This window comes from Sciurus vulgaris (genome assembly GCF_902686455.1).
Source record: "Sciurus vulgaris genome assembly, chromosome: 2".
Classification (NCBI taxonomy): Eukaryota; Metazoa; Chordata; class Mammalia; order Rodentia; family Sciuridae; genus Sciurus; species Sciurus vulgaris.
The window spans coordinates 148564554-148585885 of NC_136462.1; the positions used below are offsets into that span (position 1 = coordinate 148564554).

Sequence of the window (21332 nt, forward strand, 5' to 3'; positions counted from 1 at the left end):
AGTCTTTTTGCACCAACTTGGTGGACACTGTGTGAGTGCTGGCTCTATACAGCCCTCTGCTAGGTGCCAAGGCTGCCAGTACTGCTCCTGCACAGTAGAGTCACATAGCTTAATTAGCCCCTTTTTCAAGTGCTCCAGGTTTGGCCTTTTCAAAGTCCTCCTTTGAGTGAGTGTGCAAGCTTAGAGTTTTCCTGGGCTGGTACACAGGCCTTTCTACAGCAGTTGAATGTGAGTTATGCAGGGGATAGGGAAGATCAGAACAGGAGAGGGACAGGGAGGGAGAGAATATCCAACCCCAAGCAGATGAGACTCTTGGGGCAAAGGGGAACTTTGATTTCTTTTTGAGGGGGCAGTACTGGGAATTAAACCCAGGGGCACTTTATCACTGAGCAACATCTCCAGTCCTTTTTATTTTTTATTATGAGACACTAAGTTACTTTGGGCTTCACCAAGTTGCTGAGGTTGGCTTTGAACTTGCAATCCTTTGGGAGGCCTGAGCCTCCCAAACTGCTGAGATTACAGGTGTACACCACTACCCCAGTGCCTGCTGCCATTCTTAAGGCCAAAAGCCTTTCTTCCACTTCTAGCCCTATCAGGGTCTCCCTGGTCACTCTTTAGCCACCACTCTTTCGTAACCACTTGTGCTCCAACCCCAACTTGGCGGGAGCCCATCCTTTGGCCTTTAGGTGGTACAGCTGGTATTCTCGCATTTGGAGCTTGGACGAATGTAAAAGGCGAGGTGACAGGGATAGAGCTACTGTGGGTACTGGCTTTCATGGTCTTTTCTTATAGGTAAGATAGCGGAGAATCACAGAGGGAAGGATTTTGTCCAGGACATAGTTCTACCTCCCAAGCCTGTGATCTGACCTATCTCCATGGGACCTCTGTGCTTTGCTTTTGAGGGTTTGTCTGGAAACCCATCTTCTAGTGTAGCAGGCTCCAGAGAGGTGGGGCCTGCAGTGAGGGGCTTTCAGTGGGGATGTAAGTGGGAGACAGAAGCTCTCGTTCTACCATACTCTTTAAGAGGATCTAAGTCAACCAACATCCCTCCCCATTTTTGGTCTCTTGTTGCCCATCCTTCAGGAGAGGCACTTCCTCCAGAAGAGGAAGGAAAACTGCCATTGTGGAGCACCCACTGTGCCAGGTGCACTTGTAGGTGTGGAGATGTGTTGTTTTATCTTGTGCAAAAGAGGAACACAAGCTTAGAGACACCCAACTTATATTGTCAGTGTTGTGCAGCTAGAAATACAAGGGACCAAGCGTGGACCACAGTCCTCTAACTCAGGAACCTCCTTTAGAACAACTGCTTCTTGCTTCACCTGTGAGTTGGACAAAAGCAGCAAAATGACCCAGCTCAACTCTTGGGTAATCAATGAATTATGAGATTCCATCTTGTAAAGAAACCTATTGAGACCATTCCTGGACAGGACAAGGGAGCCAGCTGAGGCCCCCAAGGGCATGGCCACATTTGGAAATGTGGCAGAGCCCAGCAGGCTTCGCCAGGAATGCAGTGCATAGGAGACAGGGAGCAGATGTCTCAGAGGTTTGCAAATTAGGGGGTGGTGAGCCAGAGTCAACCTGGAGATGTATTTTCTTTGGCCTCCAGGTAACAGAAAATTTTTAATACTGGCTGATATTCAGAACTAAGGAAATTTTATTCAAATTTCCAACTTTTCAGAAGACCTGGCAAGTCTGTACCCCCTTTCCATATAGCAGTAAGCATCCAGGGCTATGGAGGAGGCACTGCTTCAGAGGGCACTCCTGCCTCCAGGTGACTGCACCTCTCTTCCTTCTCTGCTGGAGAGAGCAAGCATCAGAGGTGGAGGTGGCCAGGATGCTGGATATTTGCCCAGGGAAAGCATGTTACCCATATCACCTGTGAAAAAGGTATAGAGCAAGGGCTAGAGGAAGGGAGGAAGTCGGAGGAGCAGCAGATGTCCTGATTGCTGGTGCCCCTGATCTTTGCAGAGAGCCTGGTGTGCCACGTGTGCCAGGTTGTTACCTTTCATTGCAATCCCATAATCTCTCAACAGGCAGGTGGTTTGTACAGCGTTGCACAACTGGTCAGAGATGAAGTCAGGCTTCACATGTGGTTCTTGTGACTTCCTACTTAGTGCCCTTTCTGGTCCTTGTGGCTTGTGTCCTGTCTCCCTGCAGTTCTTTCAGCTGTTTGGCTTCTATCCATGGACCCTGGGATTGGAGAGCTGAACATGCAGTGCTCCAAGGAGGGGACAGGGTGGAGATAATTGTTTCTCAGACACACTCTTGTGAGCCTTGTGAAGTTCAGGACCTCCATGCTGCTCCTTTGAATCTGGGGACCCTCCCTGGGCCAAATCTCCCCAAATTAGAGGATGCTGTCACTCATTATTCAATCAACAAACATTTATGGTAAAACTCCTTGGAACTCACAGAACCACATACAAATATGGAATAAAAACATGACCAAGATGTGGTCTTGATCCTCAAGGTACTGACTGTTAGCTTGGTGGAAGAGACAGGTACAGAAAACTTGTCATAATCATCAAACAAAGCCACCAGTACACTGTGAGTAGTGTGGACAGAAAATGATGGGCACACAAAGAAGGGCCTCAGCCCAGCTAGAGGCTCAAGAGCGTCTCCTGGAGGAGGTGAAATCAAGCTGGGCCTCAAAGATGAATGTAAGTTAGTCCAAGGGAATGGAGGACCTTTTGGACAGAGGGAACTGCCTGAGCGGAGACTAGAGATGAGAAATGGGTCCTTGAGTTGCAGCTCTGTGTCGCTCAATTGAAACAGGAGGGAGGTGGTGGGTTAGGAGCTTGGATGATGGGGCACCATTGGAGTTTTTTTGTTTTTTTCTTTTTTCTTTTCCTTTGGCAGGGGAGGGGGGACCCAGGATTGAACTTAGGGGCACTCCCTCCACAGAGCCACATTCCCAGCTCTATTTTGTATTTTATTTAGAGACAGGGTCTCACTAAGTTGCTTGGCACCTTGCTTTTTGCTGAGACTGGCTTTGCACTTGAGATCCTCCCATCTCAGCTCCCAAGCTGCTGGGATTATAGGCATGTACCACCACACGTGTCTACCATTAGAGGTTTTAATCAGGACAGTGACAGTTCCCAGAGAGCCCTTCTGTTGCAGCATAGGGGGGCCCTTGCTGCAGTGGCCTATGTGAGAGCAGATGGTGACTGGTCCTGGGCTGGGTAGTGGAGAAGTGAGGGAAGTGGATCTGGAAAATAGAGAATAAATTAGCAGGACCTAATTTATTGATTTAATTTAATTTAATGATTGATTGAATGTGTGTAAGTAAGGGAGAAGGAGGAGGAACATGTGATGCCCAGGGCAGTGGGGCCACACAGAGCCAGCTAGCATCCAAATTATTGAAGTGATGGGTATGCTTGTTGACTCAGGGACTTTCCCAGAGTGAGAAGAGCAGGGCCAAGAGCAGACCCCAGAGAACAAGAACATCTGAGATTAGAGCCTTGAGAAGCTGCAGGGTAGATTAGTAACACATACTCCAGAGCCATGCAGCCCAGGTTCAAATCCAAGCTCCACCACTTTTCCACTCGGTGACTCTCACCTGAAGAATGGAAAAACAAATCCTACCCAAGAACCACCTTGGGAGGATTATGGCACCTTACATAAGGTGCTAGAATACAATAGTGCTCTGATCATGGCCCAGAAGGAGTGGAAGGAGACAGGAAATGGTCCTTGAGACTGTTGGAGCTTGCACATCTGGCAAACCTGAAGGACAGGGGGTGTAGTAGTCCACAGGCAATTCCTGGGCCCTTGGAGTGCTGACCCACTGAGTGTGGGGCTGCTTGAGGCCTAATTCTCTGGTGGAGTGAGCAGGAGGTGAAGAATGGAGACAGCATGGGCTGCTGTTTTCTTTGGAGTTTGCCTAAGGGGTGGGGAGAGTTACAAACATCGCTAGAATGGACATTGAAGGAAAAAACGACTTTCTGAGAGTTCAAGTCTCTAAGGAGAGTGGGGCGGGAATTGATGTTGATTGTGCATGAGGGCCCCAGTTTCCTCAGAAAAAATAGAAGCATTTGAGGAGGAAGGTGAACCTAGGACAGAGGCCTCAGAAGACTCGGTATTGGAATGGCCTTCCCCTGAGCAGAGGACTGGAGGAGCTGACCATTGTCCCAGGTGGGCCCTGGAGCTGGCAGGTGGAGGTCAGGGCCCTAAGGTGGTGGCAGCAGCCTGAGCAATTGTGCACAGGCTCCACAGCCTGGGGATTCATGGCAGTGGGAAGCAGGCTGTCCAGAGTGTGCCCACTCTGAAACACAAATCTTTTGACTATTTCAGCCCATGGGGGGACTTCTGGTACAGTACACCTGTAACAACCACCCTGCCACACACACACACTTGGAGTGACCCTCTGATCATGGACTGTTCCCTGGCCTGGTAACAACAGAGGTTGACCTGCCACTGTACACTCAGTGCAGCCTGGGGAAGAGGTGGCTGCCCACTGCTTCCTGCCCCACACTGGGTGGTGTGCAGGGAGGAAGTGTGGCCAGGTCAACCTGCCATACCCTAGTTTGCACTGACTGTAGTCCAGTCAGCATGGATGTCTCAGGGGTGGTGCCCCTGCTGTTACAAGTGGGCTCAAGGTTCTGGTGACTTGGCATGATGCCCCTGGGACACATCCTCTCAGGACTCTCAAGAGACTTGTCCTGGCTCATTCCCCTCTCTCTGGGGCCAGAGGAGCCTCTGGTTGCCTCCCCCACTGGAGGCCCCTTTCTTGCTCTGACTCCATAGGGAAGCTGGTGTTTTCTGGCCTCATCCTGCTGGATCCTGTGGAGGACAGAATATTAGGGCCAGGTCAGCGTCTTGCTGTGATGCCAGGAGCCATGGAGGAGAGAAAGGTGGGGTGGGGCTCTGAGTCATGGCACTGCTACAGCTCACTGGCAGGCTGGGGTGGGAACAGCCCAGGGTGGGGATGGTATTGAGCCCTTTTCCCGTCTTAACCCAGAGAACTCCAAGCTTCCGGCTGAGTCACAGGGAAGGGGAGAGATTCTAGAAAGGGGGTCTGAGTTGTTCCCACATCATTTCCTGCTGAGAGCTCCATGCCCCTGGGGTAGGGAGTGGGGCCCACAGGTGACCCTGATGTGCCTAACCCAGCCTTCCCTCTTGAGGAAGGTTGGTGCTGGGGCAATCCCAGGCCAGTCCCCATCCTGCCTTCTTAGAGGGTGTTCTGCCCAGCCAGGAGCACTAGTCTTGGAGAAGCCATGGTTTGGGCTTGCCCAGGGCAGAAGATGGGGTTTCATCTGACTGGGAAAACCAGCCACAGCCTCAGGCAGGCCCAGCTTTCTTTATAGTGGACAGCCTGCTGGTAGATGGATTTGGAGGGTGTCTGAGCAGCACACGCAGCCCAGGAGACAAGGTGAAACGTGTTCTTGAGCACTTGAGCCATAACAGAGCACAAAATAAAAGTAAGACTGACCCAAGATTTGCTAACCCTTGCAGGGAGCAGGTTAGAGAAACACCCGCCCAGTCACCTCTACACAAAGAGCACCCAGGAGTGAGCACACAAGCATGGGCAGGCCCTGCGGTTCAGTGCACATAGACGCACACAGACAGAGCTTCACACAGGCATCTACAATCACATGTACACTGGAAGTGACCCCGTGCACCTGGGAGCTTAGACAGTAACACCACTCACACCAGTCAGGCACAGACTGGCTCACATGCGCAGCACATACCTGCAACACACATCCCCGTTTCTGAGCGATTTGGGCCATGAGACCCTCGTGTAACCAAGTTAAGGCCTGGTTAGAATTGTCCATACATGTATGGCTGCACAAATGGTGTGACTCTATGTCCTGTACAACCAGGGAAATGAAAAGCTGTACTCCATTTGTGTACAGTGAATCAAAATGCATTCTACTGTCATGTATAACTAAAAAGAACAAATAAAAAAAAAAAAAAAAAAGAATAACTTACAGTGGTAATGATAGCATCTTACCCAGATTTTCCTGTTTATTCAGAAATTAAATAAGAAAATGGGTATTCATTCAAATGTGTTAAAAGGGGAAACTGTTTTCTCACTCCAGAATAGTTTTTTAATATCCTGATTGTTTATTTGAATGCAGTGTACCTTTTGTATAAAAAGAATATAAACTTGACTTTCAGCTTTTATGTGTTGAAAACAAACCCAAACACAGGTCAATAAAGGGTTGGTGAGAGAACAACAACAAAAAAGAATTTCCAGACTGAGTGCTTTAACCACACAGGTGAGGGAGGCCCCACTCTCCCAGTGGCCCTGCCCCACTCTGGTCACTCTCGCCTGGCTGGATTTTCCTGCAGGGCTTTGGATTTTGTTTTTGAGCCACCTGAGAGTTGATCGTGTGCCAGACACCATGCCAGCACAGGGTAACGTGTGCAAAGTTGTTTTGAGTAAAGCTCTCAGTAAATGTGGGTTATTATGTATATTATTATTTACATACATAATCTCATTTCTTCTCATAACAGCCCTATGAGGCAGAGTGCTATGATTGTCCCCATTTTACAGATAAGGAAAGTGAGGCTGTAAGAAGTTAAGTGGCTTGTCCTGGTGGCACACAGCTAGTAAGTGCTAGAGGCTGGGTGTGAGTCCAGGTCTCTGACTCTAGCCTGTACTCTCAACCTCTATCTTGTTGAGATGCCCAGTGGGGAAGCCAGACCCACCAACCAGCCCTGGCCAAGTCTGTGGTCTCAGGAGCCAAGGTCATCAATACATTATGACTTCAAGTCTGAGGCTCAGGCAGAGGAATGTGGGCAAGCTTGGAAAGCAAAGCCAGTAGGAATGTTTGGAGCCAAGGGACCCTTACCTACTTCAAGGCACATTTCACTTTCTGTCCCTCTTCCATTTTGTACAGCGTACTCCCAAGATGGCTGGGGAGATGAGGGGGTTCTAGAGCAGCGGGATTGTTTGGAGGACAAGGCTGACCCAGGTACCCACTGATGGCCAAGCTTCACGTCCAGCCTGGCTGTGCTCTATCTGCAAGACCCTGGGCAGCTTGCCACCCTCCTCCCAGGCCTGAAAGGGGTTGAGCTGCCACCTGGGACTTCAGCTTATCTCTGGCTCTTGGCATTTCTATATTTGGACAAGTTCCAGGGTGGCCTCCTGCTCAGAATTACAGGATCCGCCCAGGTGGAAATGCCCCTCCAGTGCAGGCAGATAAGCATTGGCAGATTGGAGGCCGTCCTTGCTTTCAGAAAATGTTGTGAGGGATGTGAAAGATAAGACAGCACTGTAGCTCTTTGCCTTGATCTCACTGATACTTCATGAGAATCTTGTGAGTTTCACTTTTCATTATCCCTAAAGTTTGTATGAAGAAACTATGACTCAGTGAGTTGATGTGTACCCTGCCATACAGAAGGGCCCACTTGATGCTTCTCAGAATCACTTATGGGCTGGTAAAATAGTCCATTCTCAGGCCCTGTCCTAGACCAGAAGCATAAGAATTTCTAAGGATAGGCCTGGAATTTTGTTGCTCCCAAATTTTGTGGACCATGGATTCCTGCTGTGGATTCCTTTGGCTTAAGGTCTTTGATGTTTGATTACTTCCTTTGTAAACTAGTGATGACAATTATACCTGCCCCATACAGTTGTGGGGATGCAGAGTTAGCATCTGTAATGTGTCTCCTAGGGTGATGGTTCTTCCCAGGGCAGAGCACAGGATGAGACTGCACGTTTGTTCTAACATGCTCATTTGTGGCATAAAATACAAGCAATGTGATTGGATCCCAGTATGTTGGGGAAATTTCTGGTCTAGGAGAAGTTGGGTAGTGCTGGGGACTTCCCAGTGTGTAGAAATGGGGAGGGACTGAGACTCAAAGGCAGAAGTCCTAAAGTCTGATGTGATTCTGAACTTTGTGGTTGAAATATAGGTTCTTACTGGTTAAAAGAAAGGTCCTCTTTAAGCTGAGCATGGTGGCACATATCCGTAATCCCAGCAATTTGGGAAGCTGAGGCAGGCAAATTTGAAGCCAGCCTCAGTAACTTAATGAGACCCTGTCTCAAAACATAAAAAGACTGGGAATGTAGCTTAGTGGTAGAGTACCCCTGGGTTCAATCCCTGTACAAAAAGAGTGAGAGAGAATCCTCTTCAGACCACAACTGCCCTCTGTGGTTTCAGTAGCGAAGTTTGGGCCCTGGACTCCAGGCAGGACTTTTCCCCATAAACTCACCCTCTGGTTCCAGAGTGTGACAAGACTTCCAGCTGCAGAGCCCACACATGTTCCCTGTAAACTCCTACACTAGTCTCCTTGTGTCACCACCTCCTCTCACCAGAAGTGCACTTGGACCTGCTGTCATCCTGTCAAGATAGCATCCTGTCAAGATGCTGTCCATGCCATGTCTCAGCATGTGTACTGGATGCCCCACCTGAGCGCTCCCTTGAGCATTAGCTTCCAAGGGACAAAAAACTGAATTTTCTAGAAGAGGCTCATGTGCACTCTTCCTCTTGAACAGTAAAACAAAGTAACTTCATTTCCCTTTTCTCTTTGGCCACCAGGAGAAGGCTCTATGTTAAATGTGCAGCCCATCTCTAGTAGTTATGTGGAGACCCCATGACCTGTTTATGTGACTCTTTCTTTCCTTTCTGGTTTAAGTCTTCAGATATTTTCCCCCTCTGCCCTTAATTTTAATGGTTATATTTCACTACTTTCTTTTCTTTGTGTTTCTTGCCCATTATGGAACCAGTCTGAGGGTATGTAAAAGAAACTCACATACAAACTCACACATGCAGTCATTTTCATAACTGCTCTGTTGGCATGGCCTTTTTGCTTCCTCAGCTTCATGAGACTGTGTGTGTTTGCGTGGTCATAATCCACTGGTCAGTTAGTTCTTGCTTGAGGTTGGAGGGGGCAGGAGGCTGCATTTTACTTGTTTTTCTGTTCTTATCAGCTGCTTAGAATTTTTCAAATAATTACTCTCCAAACTTATTAGGTACTCATAGCATAAACAATACCCTGGTGAATCAGTGGGTGCATTTACTTCTTTTTTCTTCTTTCTTTCTAACTCCTATCTTTTCACATTATACAAGTATAACCTGCTTGTTGTAGAATCAAAGTGATAAGTGAAAAGGAAGAAAGAAAATGACCTGCAATCCCTACCAGGAATCCTGCTTTTCAGCATTTTGTTACATCCTTCCAGAAATTTTTTTTTCTGTTTGTATTTTTCCCATAAAATAAAAGAATCTGACTATATGTACTACTCTACAACCTTCATTTTCACTTAGTGGTAGATAATTAGTATTATTACTTCATATTTTGCAATAATGAATGATACTTAAAATTTATATCAAGGGTACCAGAACTTTCCTATTTTTTATTTTTTGGTACAAGGGAATGGAAACCAGGGGCATTGTACACTGAGCTACATTCCCAGTTTTTTGTTTGTTTGTTTGTTTTTATTTTGTTTTGTTTTTGAGACAAGGTCTTGGTGCTGAGGCTGACCTCAAATTTGCAATCCTCCTGCCTTAGCCTCCCAAGTCCCTGGGATTATAGGCATGCACCACTGCATCCAGCCTGTTTCTTATATAATTATTATTTTTTTGTTTGTTTCTTACATAATTTTTTAAACCTGTTCCTCCTGCTCCCAACCCCTTGCCACCCAGCACCTTGCTAACCTGCCTTCAATTAAACTGGCCCATTCAGGAGGTTGGTGTAAGAGGTTTCTCATGGAAAAGGTAGTCCCCATGTAATGTCCATCTTATCCCTAGGCTCTGAAGAGCGGCCGATCCTCAAATTCGAAGGTGAAAACATCTCCAACTACACAGCTCTTCTTCTGAGCAAGGATGGCAGGACTCTGTACGTTGGTGCCCGGGAGGCCCTCTTTGCACTCAACAGCAGCCTCAGTTTCCAGCCAGGCGGGAAGTATCAGGAGGTGAGAGAAGTTGCCCAGGGCTTGCTAGGCCAGGCAGAGGGAGGTTGAACAGGAAGCTTGACCTTCTGGGTCTGAGGACGATGCTGATGGGAAAGGAGATTGGCTCAGTGAATCCTCCGTATCTCTTGCATGCTTACCTTGCCCTCTTATTCCCCAGCTGCTGTGGAGTGCAGATGCAGAGAGGAAGCAACAGTGCAGCTTCAAGGGCAAGGACCCAAAGGTGAGCCAGGATCTGGAGAGGACCTGGGCTGAAGGAGGTTTGGAGGGTAATGGATCTGGGTCCAGGGCAGAGGCCAGAGTTGGGAGCAAACATATCCAGGTATGTCAGAAAGTGTATAGGCTTCTGAGATGGCTGCACCTGGGTCTGAATCTCAGCCCTGTACTTATTATCTCTACAACCTTAGACAAGTAGATTCACCTGGCCAAGCTTTAGTGCACTCACCTGTAAAATGGTGGTAATGATACCTGTCTCCCTGGGCTTACTGTGAGGATTTAATGAGCTAGTAGGTATAAACCACCTGGCACATAATAAATGCCAAACAAACAAACATCAGCATCCAGCATAGGTGGGGTGGGAGTTGTGTCCTTCTACACTTGGCCCCTGATGACAGCTAGTCAGACAAAATCTGGTTTGGTTTTGGTCAAACCATTAGTAGGGTCTGATCCAACCCAGGGTTTTCCTGGAGGACTCCCCACTGTTTCCAGAACTGCCTCATCCTGAACGCAGCAGGTGGCAGTCAAGGCAAAGGCAAAAGAGCACCAGACTTGGGGTTAAGATAAAGGTTCAAGCCTCGTGCAGTGGCGAAAGGTTATCCCAGTGTCTCAGGAGGTTGAGACAGGAAGATCATGAGTTCGAGTCCAGCCTCAGCAATTTAGCAAGGCCTTGTCTCAAAAAATAAAAAACCTGGGGATGTAGCTCAGTTGTAAAGCACTCCTAGATTCAATCCCAATTACCCCCACCCCAGAGAAAGAAAGAATGAAAAGAGTTGACAAGGTGATCAGGAGAAATTTTTAAATGTGGTCAGGCTATGCTTAATTTAAAAAGTGACATCTGAACAAAGATTCAGAAGGTGATAAGGCAATGATCATGAGACATGTGGAAAAGAAACGATTTTGGATTTCAGTCTGAGAGAAATATTTGGAGAACAACTGGAGGACTGAGCAGAGAAGTGACATGGTCTCCCCTGATGTCTGGGGAACCACTCTGAGCTTCAGAGTAAACTAGCCTCCATGCAACAGGGCAGAGCTGTTAGGCCACAGTGAGGCGCAAGAGATGTTGGTGGCTCTTTCCAGGGTGGTGTCGATAAAGGGAGTGAGAAATGGCAGATTCCAGAGGTATTTCAAAGATGGAGCTACCAGGACTTCCTGATGGAAAATTGTGGGGTTTGAGAGTCCATGGCTAGACCCTCAGCCACTGAAAAGATTGCATTGCAGTTAATAAGGGTGGAGCAAGTTTTGGGAATGATGAACTGGGTTGGAGATGCCTAGTAGACACCTTGTGGAGTGACATGCACCTGGTTTCAGGACTGAGCATGTCATGCTCTGGGCTGTGTCTTGCCCACAGAGTTGGTTGGGAGAGCTTTTGGTTTTCACTGAGCTTCTGGAGGGGCAGACAGCCCAAAAGTGTGAGATTCCCCCTCTTCAGGGTGCCTTTTACCCACCAGACAGAAAGAGCCTTTGCCAGACAAAACTAGCTAAATCCCAGTGCCCCTGTGGTGCACATACTGTGGTCTTCTGTCTGTTTTACTGATGGAAGCTTCTGGATTCTCATTTGTACCAAGACTTGAATGCCCACCTCCATATCCCCTGAGCAGAGACCCTGCCCCCAGGCCTGGTCTTGGATCTGTGGAGGAGGGCTCGTTGGTGCCCCCTGGTGGCTGGGCTGGACCTGACATCCTCCTCCTCCTCTCTAGCGTGACTGTCAAAACTACATCAAGATCCTCCTGCCACTCAACAGCAGCCACCTGTTCACCTGTGGTACAGCAGCCTTCAGCCCTCTATGCACCTACATTGTGAGTGACCCTCCTCAGCCCTAGGGTATCCTGTGCCAGCCCAACAGGAGAAGCTGCCTCTCCTCTGGCTCCAGGAAACCTTTTCTTAACACCCACCCCTGGTAAAGAATAGGGCCGAGGGGGAGGCTTCTAAGTAGCAGTGGACTCTGAGAGCCTTGAGCCCCACCACCCTGGCACCTAGCCCAGCCCCAATAGCTAGAATCTCCTGCAGGGGAAAGGAGGGTACATGCCGTCACCCTTGGACAAAGATCCTGTTCAGCCCTGACTGGCTGCCCTGTCGTTTTCTCCAGTTTCTCTCCCTTGATTTTGTTTGATCCTCTTGTGCATCACTTTGTTACTCAATGCCCCCAAACCACACACACACTTCAGCACACACATACCATTGCATTCCTGTCCTCCACACTAGCCGAGGCCGGCATTTGAGATTATGGATTGTAGCCCCAGCTTTGGAATAAAAAATACGGGGTTTGCATCATGTCACTATCTCTTTCCAACTTAAATCATTTTCTAAGCCTCATCTCTCTGCTAAATGGGGCTGATAGTGCCTCACTGCATGATTTCACACACAGGGCAGGTGCCAGAGTGAGAAGGATGGCCTCCTTGACACCTGAACCCTTCTTTCCCACCCACCTCACCTGCCTGCAGTTGCCTTCTCTGTCTGCCCTTTCTCCTTTTCCACTTGAGCATATTCCTTATTCCTGGGCATGCTCCAGAACCCACCTGTCTGCCCCCCTACAGAATGTGGAAAACTTCACTCTGGCACAGGATGAGGCGGGGAATGTCCTCCAGGAAGATGGCAAGGGCCGTTGCCCCTTTGACCCCAATTTCAAGTCCACTGCCCTGGTGGTTGGTGAGTATTGGGGTCAGGATGGGCTCATGAAGGCTTCATGTGGAGGCAGGCACGTACACAGGGCTGGAGGGCCAGCTCTGAGCAAGGTGGGTCCCAGGCCTGAGCTGTAGGTTTGTGCCATGCTGATTTCCAGGGGCACAGAGTGACCATGGACTGCCCTTGGATTTAACTTTTCCAAGTTCCTGCTTCCGTCTCTGCCCACTGCAGGCAGATGGATGGTGCTAGGGTCACTCAGGGCCCTGAGCCGGGAGGGAGCTGTGCTGAGGGAGCCATTCCCATGGGAATGTTTTTTTGGCAGATGGCGAGCTCTACACTGGAACAGTCAGCAGCTTCCAGGGTAATGACCCGGCCATTTCCCGGAGCCAAAGCCTCCGCCCCACCAAGACAGAGAGCTCCCTCAACTGGCTACAAGGTGAAGTTATCCTGCCTCCCCTCCAGTGGGCAGTCATTGGGTCTGAGGGGGCATTCCCCCAGCAGGGCCTGTCTCCAGGGTTCCTGGACTGACTCTGTGTTTCCCACTGGTCCCCACAGACCCTGCATTTGTGGCCTCAGCCTACATTCCCGAGAGCCTGGGCAGCTTGCAAGGCGATGATGATAAGATCTACTTCTTCTTCAGTGAGACAGGGCAGGAGTTTGAGTTCTTTGAGAATACCATCGTGTCCCGCATTGCCCGCATTTGCAAGGTGAGTGAGCTGGGCTGGCTCCTTGGCTGCAGGATGACCCACATCTGTGATCTTCCATGTCTTCGAGGGAGCAGCAGCTTGGCCAATGGCCTATCTTTCTGTTTTTTGGTTTTGTTTTTGTTTTTTTTGTGGAACTCATGGGAACCCCATGCCTCATGAATGCTAGACTGGTATGTACCATTGAGCTACATCCCCAACCCATTTCTCCTTTAAATTAAAAGATTTCTTACTGGTTTTGCTTACTTGAAAAATGTGAAAATGTAGAAAAAAATACACAGAAAACTCACAAGATAAAGATTAAGGTCTTGGGCTGGGGTTGTAGCTCAGTGATAGAGTGCTTGCCTAGCATGTCTGAGCACTGGGTTCGATTCTCAGCACCACACATAAATAAGTGAATAAAATAAAGGTCTATCAATATCTAAAAAAATATTTAAAGATTAAGGTCTTTAATCTTGCAAGGTGCAGTGGCATAGGCCTATAATGTAATTCTAGTGATTTGGGAGGCTGAGGCAGGAGGATTGCAAGTTTGAGGCCAGCTTCGGTGACTTAGTAAGACCCTGTGTGAAAGTAAAAAAAAAAAGGTTGGGGGGCATGTAGCTCAGTGGTAAAGAGACCCTGGTTTCAATTCCTAGTACCAAAAAGAAAAAAATATATCGATTTTAATTTAATCTTAATTTAAAGATTAAAAGCATAACTGGGCACAGTGTCACACATTAATAATCCCAGCAACTTGGGAGGTGGAGACAGGAGGATTTCAAGTTCAAGGCCAGCCTCAGCAACTTAGCAAGACCCTTTCTCAAAATAAAACATTAAGAAGGCTGGGAATATAGCAGAGTGGTAGAGTACCCCTGGGTTTAATCCCTAGTGTCAAAAAAAAAAGAGTAAGAGCACAGATTCTGGAGTCAGACTGGTGGGTTCAAATCCTGCTATTCAGGATCCTGGACAAATCCTTAACTCTCTGGGTTTAACAGATTCCTCCTCTGTTGAATGGAAATAATAACAACACTGACCTCAGAGTATGGATTAAATTCATTCATGGGAAGCTCTTAGGAGTGTGGAAGCCACTGACTAAACAGAAGCTGTTAGTGTTATAACCTCCATTCCCCACAAGAAGGGACCACTGTTAACACTTTAGAATGTTCACCTGCTGATCTTTTCAAATTATATGTGAATTTACATTAGTAACTTTTTTATAAACTTAAATTATGCTGCATCAGGGTGTTTTGTTTTCCCTGTTTGCCTGAAAATCCATATAGACACCTTTCCCTATTTGATTGATTGTTTGATTGGAGATGGGGTATCACTGTGTTTCCCAGGTTGGCGGAGAATTCCTGGGCTTAAGTGATCCTCCTGCCTCAACCTCTTGCTCAAGCTGCATGCATATAACCAAATAGCTGGTGATGCTCGTATGCTGGGCAAGCACTCTACCATCGAGCTGCATCCTCAGCCCTTTCCCTGTTTCAACGGGCTCCTATGGTCTTTGTTTTTTATAACCCCCAGTAAGGAATGCACTCTCACTATGGGACATGCACACTGCCTCCATGGTGGAGTCATGGTGCCTCCATGTTTTTCGATGTAGATGGAACTTTGTTTCAGCACTCATTTGTTCTTCATTCCACTAGGAAGGGGCAGTGAGGAGGCACCATGCCTCCTGACCATGGTCCCTGCTCCTGCCTAAGCTGGCCTGTGCCTCCCTCTCTTCCAGGGTGATGAGGGTGGTGAGCGAGTGCTGCAGCAGCGCTGGACATCCTTTCTCAAGGCACAGCTGCTGTGCTCTCGGCCTGATGATGGCTTCCCATTCAATGTGCTGCAGGACGTCTTCACGCTGAGCCCCAGCCCCCAGGACTGGCGTGACACCCTTTTCTATGGGGTCTTTACTTCCCAGTGGTAGGGTTCCCAGGAGTTAGTTGGGGATGGGAAGGTGAAGGGTGACTGGGACTGGGACCCAGGAGCCAGCTTTTGGGCCCTGTGGGCCTCGTCCTGAGCCCCTGGAGCTCTTGGGTTAATCTGGCTGTTTGCTTTGTAGGAACAGGGGCACTACGGAAGGCTCTGCCATCTGTGTCTTCACCATGGATGATGTGCAAAAGGCCTTCAATGGCCTCTACAAGGAGGTGAACCGAGAAACCCAGCAGTGGTACACTGTGACCCACCCAGTGCCCACACCCCGGCCTGGAGCGGTGGGTACTGGCCTTGCACTCAGGGCGGGTATTGGGAAGATGTGGATCACCATGTCATGCTGGAACCAAGGCTGTCCAGCCTCAAACAAATCATACAGTTTCTTGGAATCTGTTGTCTCATCTTTAAAATTGGGGATACAAGCCAGGCCTGCTTGGCTTACTAAGTTAGATATAGCTAACTTAGTAATGTTAGTTATATGAATGTTGACATGCCTTAGGTCCTGTCCTATCTCAGGCTGAGCAAGTTGTTCCCATTACTGCTTACTGTTGTAATTGTCCCTTCATTTGGTCCTCTCCCCTACTCAACTGCAAGCTTCTTATTTAACAAGTGACCAGATGACCAACTTTAAGGCAACAGGCCTTGCTTTTTTTCATTCTAGCTTAATGGGCTCCCCCAAAGGCAGACATTGAAACAAGGATGTGAGCTTGTTTGGGAGGTGACCCCAGGATATGGCATGAGGGAATAGGCGGGTGAAGTGGGGGAAGAAAGCCATAATGGTGTATCAGTAAGCCATTACTGCTCTGGGTGACTACAGCTTAGACTCATTTGAGCTTGCAAGATGGTATGGAGCCCATCTCAGAACAGTCCAGTTGGAGTTGTTTTCAATAACTGCTGCCTCACTGGTTCACAGTGACTCTGGTGTGTTAGTTTTTGCATAGAGAAACTCCCAGGCAGAGATAATCGGGCAGCCCTGGGAGGTACAGGAACTGACTGCAGCCATCACACCAGGACACTGCCCAGCTAGGGTTTCCTGAGGATTCTAGTGGGAAGAATGATGGAAGTGCAGGAAGAGTTGGCATAGTTCTTGAGGCCAGTGTGTGAACAGGGTAAGGAGGCCCAGCAAGGAAACTCACTCAGCCCTTGGTGTCTCCACACCTTGGGCTTTCCCTCTGGTCTTCTGACTGGCACACTGGCACCCTACAGAAGGTCAGCCATGTGCCATGTGCCATGGCTTCTGGGACAGGGGCAGACGCCACTCCTGTCCGCTGGGTCCCCATCTTGCCTGCTGCCCTACAGTGTTGCTGGCTCATGCTGCCACCTTCTGCTTTAGTGCATCACCAACAGTGCCCGGGAACGGAGGATCAGCTCATCCTTGCAGCTTCCCGACCGTGTGCTCAACTTCCTCAAAGACCACTTCCTGATGGATGGGCAGGTCCGCAGTCGCCTATTGCTACTGCAGCCACAAGCCCGCTACCAGCGTGTGGCTGTGCACCGGGTCCCTGCCCTGCACCGCAACTACGATGTCCTCTTCTTAGGCACTGGTGAGTGCTACAACCCACAGGCTCAGGGCAAGGGGTGTGGCTGGTGGTGGGTGTGGTGGGTCATGGAAGATGGACTATACCCGGGACCTGAGTTCTGCCCACTTTCCAGGTGATGGCCGGCTGCACAAGGCAGTGGACATCGGCCCCAGGGTGCACATCATCGAGGAGCTCCAGATCTTCTCATCAGGACAGCCTGTGCAGAACCTGCTCCTAGATAGCCACAGAGTGAGTGGGGGAGGGAGGAGCGGCCTTCATCATCACCAGCTAGTCCCCACTAGCTTTTCCTCCCCTGTACCAGCAAATGAAAAATTATGAAATCCAGGCTCATGGCACAGGTGATCAGAAAGTGGAGGGTGCCACTTTCTGACAGGCCTCTTGGGTGGTGTGCTAGTGGGCATGTGAATCATCTACAGTCATGGGTGGTGGCCCTGGCTGTACATGTCCACCTCTCATCCCGTGTCTGGCTATGCAGGGGCTTCTGTATGCTGCTTCCCACTCGGGTGTAGTCCAGGTGCCTGTGGCTAACTGCAGCCTGTACCAGACCTGTGGGGACTGCCTCCTTGCCCGGGACCCCTACTGTGCTTGGAGTGGCTCCAGCTGCAGACATATCAGCCTCTACAGGCCTGAGCTGGCCTCCAGGTGAGAGCTCCCCAGGGCCTCTCACCTATACACCCATTCTAGTGTACCTTGCCTCAGAGCTCTTCCTTGGGTCTCTCTAGGATCATCATACGGTCTCATTTGCACCCACGGTCTCAGCATAATCATTCATGAGCTCCCCTGCTTCCTCTCAACTATATTGTAGTTCAGATAGTGTGTTTATCTTACCTGCCTGGAAAGGAGTGACACAATTTGATAGAGTATGAAATGTCATAGCTATGAAAAATCTTGCAGGAGAATGTGGTTGGCATGTGAACATATTTTAGGAACAGTAAGAGCTACAGAATAGTCTATTTAACCATAAAAGAGTGATTTAGAATAATATTTGGATTATAAAATGTTCCTGTAGAAAATAGGGGTAAGGGGCTGGGGAGATAGCTCAGTTGGTAAAGTGCTTGCCTTGCAAGCACAGGGCCCTGGGTTCAATCCCCAGCACCACCGCACCCCCCCCCGCCCCCGCAAAAAAAAAAAAAAAAAGAAAGAAAATAGGGGTAAACACAAACAAAATAAAAACTGCCCCTAATCCTACCACCTAAACAGAACCAGAGTTAAGATTTTGATATACTACTATTCTTCCAAATGTTTTTACATATGTAATAAATAAACAATCTAAATGTTTTAAATAATCATTGAATCTGTCCTGTTTGTAGGGTTCTTTTTGTTTTGTTTTACAGGAAAAGGAACACACAAATTTATTACATACTTAAGGCATGGCAGGATCAGGTTCCCCATTTATAGCATTCTTTCTTCTCATGTGTATATCTGGTGTCAGTTTTGTCAGGAGGATCACAAGTTCAACTTTAGCCTCAGCAACTTAGCTAGACTATGTCTCAAAATAAAAAAGAGGGCTGGGGATATGGCTCTGTGATTAAGTGCACCTGGGTTCAGTCCCTAGTACCAAAAAAAACCAAAAAACAAAAAACCAGGAGTTTACAAACATACACCTAGAAGGATATACTGTCATGATCACTGGATGGCAGATTGCATGAGATTTTTGTTTTATTTTTATCCTTTGTGCTTTCTGAGTGCATACAGAATTATTTTTCTTTTTTATTATTCTTTCTAAAGTAAATCAACGCATGTGGATTAGTCAGAGAGACAGATATTTACATGTAGGTCCAGCTGTCCTTCCAGACTGGTTTTTTTTTTTGTTTTGTTTTGTTTTTTTTTGGGGGGGGGGGTGCTGGAGATCGAACCCAGGGCCTTGTGCTTGCAAGACAAGCACTCTACCGACTGAGCTATATCCCCAGCCCCCAGACTGTTTTCGAGGGCACATTTTGCTTTTGTAACTAAGGGAAACAGCATGTTACTTTTATTTGCAGTAATGTGTAAACAGGAGATGCTTACTCAAGCCCTGTGGGGTTGGGGAATGAGCTCAGGGAAGTCTCCTACCCTCTGCTTTGGGCTTGGTGTTCCCTGAGCACCAGGTCCCTTAGCCAGGCTTAAGTATGCATTGAGGGGTGAGGGAACACAGGCTCATAGGGCTTCCTGGCCTAACCCAGACTTTTTCTGGTTCTCAGGCCATGGATCCAGGACATCGAGGGGGCCAATGCAAAGGAACACTGCAACACTTCCACAGCCAGGCCCCGGTCTTTTGTACCAGAAGGTAAGGTGCCTCCTTGGAGGCTGAAGAAGGGTGGGGACCAAGTCTGCTTAGTAGACTCGTCTGAACTTTGATGGGTGTAAATGCCTTCCTCACATCCTCGTCTTTTAAACTGGCAAATGGGACCCTAAAAAATGAGACACAGTCTCAGGAGTTCCCAGAGTGGCCCATCCTGGCACCAGGATATAGCTGAGAAGGAGGGGTGAACCTGGAGCTCCTGTGGGCACCAGCTCCCCACTACCACATGCTTTTTCTGTCCACAGCCAAGAAGCCCTGTGAACAAGTTCAGTTCCAGCCCAACATAGTGAATACTTTGGCTTGCCCACTCCTCTCCAACCTGGCCACCCGGCTCTGGCTGCACAATGGAGCCACTGTCAATGCCTCTGCCTCCTGCCGTGTGTTGCCCACTGGGGACTTGCTCTTGGTGGGCAGCCAACAGGGGCTGGGGGTGTTCCAGTGCTGGTCACTGGAAGAGGGCTTCCAGCAGCTAGTGGCCAGCTATTGCCCAGAGGTGGTGGGGAACGGGGTGGTGGAACGAACAGACCGGGGCGGCAATGTGCCTATCGTTATCAACACGTCGCGAGTAAGCGCACCAGCTGGTGGCAAGTCCAGCTGGGGTGCAGACAAGTCCTACTGGAATGAGTTCCTGGTGATGTGCACGCTGTTTGGGCTTGCTGTGGTACTTCTAGTTTTATTCTTCCTCTACCGGCACCGGGATGGCATGAAAGTTTTCCTGAAGCAGGGGGAGCGTGCCAGTGTGCACCCCAAGACCCGCCCTGTGGTGCTGCCACCTGAGAACCGACCACTCAATGGTGTAGGTCCTCCTAGCACTCCACTGGACCACCGAGGCTACCAGACCCTGTCAGATAGCTCCCCAGGGCCTCGGGTCTTCACTGAGTCAGAGAAGAGACCGCTCAGCATCCAGGACAGCTTCGTGGAGGTGTCCCCTGTGTGCCCTCGGCCTCGGGTTCGCCTGGGCTCTGAGATCCGGGACTCTGTGGTGTGACAGCTGAACTTCTAGAAGAGGCTACCCTGGCTTCAGAGGCTGTGAATGCTCAGAGAGGGTCACTGGTCCTCCATTTTTCATGGAACCCAACCATGATGCCCTGCCCTTGGGAACCTTGGAGCCAGCTGGCCTGCTGCTCTTCACCCAAGTCTTACAGCCCTGCAAGCTGTAGGAGGGCTGCCCTCCAGGGCCCAGAAGGGCCTGCCCAGGTGGGCAGAGCAGTGCTCCTAAGTAAACTGAGCCTTTTGTTTAAAAAAACAACTGAAAATGTGAAACCAGATGGGAAAGAGAACACGGACATCCCATGCACATAGCCATTTGGTTCATACCCTCCCAGCTGCACGGCCTCCAAGGACTCTTGAGATTTATTCAAAGTGGTTATGTGAGACAGAGTTGGAAATCCCTGCCCAGCTGGCATCCTCTACCTTCTGCCTTATCCTACTGCCACAGGCTGCCCTTGTCCCTGCAGAGCTAGGGGCCAGCTTGGGTTCTGAGGGTCCTGCATTGCCAGCTGGTTGAGGATATAGCTGTGCCATCACCCCACCACTCAGGGACCAGAGGGCCAGGCTGGCTCTGCAGCCCTCCCTAGGCCCTTGGCTCAGATCCAGCTCCTGGACCTTCCTGCCCATGTAGGCTGTGGCCACATGAGAGAGGGAGCATGAGCCTGGGAGAGGTTGTGACAATGTGCACATTTCTCTTGGAATTCAAGGAAGAGACTGCTGCCTGCCTTCCTCCATCCCAGTCTGAGAGACAACCTTTGTGTTCCTTTCTATCACCTCAGCCCCATCTTTGAACTTAAGCACAGGGAACTGACTGTACCCTGACTTCTCCCCCATCCCAGTTGGCTCTCACACCTTTCTTGACTCCACACTAAGGGATACCATACTGACACTGCCCAGCACAGGGGCCCTGAATTTACATGGGTTTTATATATTTTTTTTTAATAAGATGCACTTTACTTTTCTTTTTTTTGTTTTTTTTTTTTTTTTTAATAAAATCTGAAGAATTATTGTTTAAACATGGCCCTCTTAAAGGACTTTTGCTTTCTGAGGTTGGTCTGTTTCTGGGGGTTCTAAGCTTCTTTCCAAGGGTTAATGAACCACAGCCAGCCTGGCTTAGCCAACATCACCCCATGGAGTGTGGTACTTACAAGGGGGTTTCAGCCCACAGGGAGGTCACTCAGTCCACCTCAATCTCTTTATTCTGTATTCCTAGTTCAGTGCAGCAA

At 49.0% G+C, this 21332-nt stretch overlaps 1 protein-coding gene across 1 annotated transcript in view; it reads left to right on the plus strand.

Moving 5' to 3' along the window:
* Nucleotides 1-21054, plus strand: part of SEMA4B (semaphorin 4B) — a 37565-nt gene extending 16511 nt beyond the window's left edge. Inside the window, exons 3-15 of the mRNA XM_079125406.1 lie at nt 9690-9853; nt 10011-10073; nt 11767-11865; nt 12604-12715; nt 13014-13127; nt 13247-13398; nt 15104-15285; nt 15425-15575; nt 16628-16838; nt 16948-17063; nt 17311-17477; nt 19016-19101; nt 19362-21054. Coding sequence (XP_078981532.1) covers nt 9690-9853; nt 10011-10073; nt 11767-11865; nt 12604-12715; nt 13014-13127; nt 13247-13398; nt 15104-15285; nt 15425-15575; nt 16628-16838; nt 16948-17063; nt 17311-17477; nt 19016-19101; nt 19362-20104 — 2360 coding nt within the window. The 3' untranslated portion in view covers nt 20105-21054. The remainder of the gene's footprint in view (nt 1-9689; nt 9854-10010; nt 10074-11766; nt 11866-12603; nt 12716-13013; nt 13128-13246; nt 13399-15103; nt 15286-15424; nt 15576-16627; nt 16839-16947; nt 17064-17310; nt 17478-19015; nt 19102-19361) is intronic.
* Nucleotides 21055-21332: the final 278 nt, after the last annotated feature.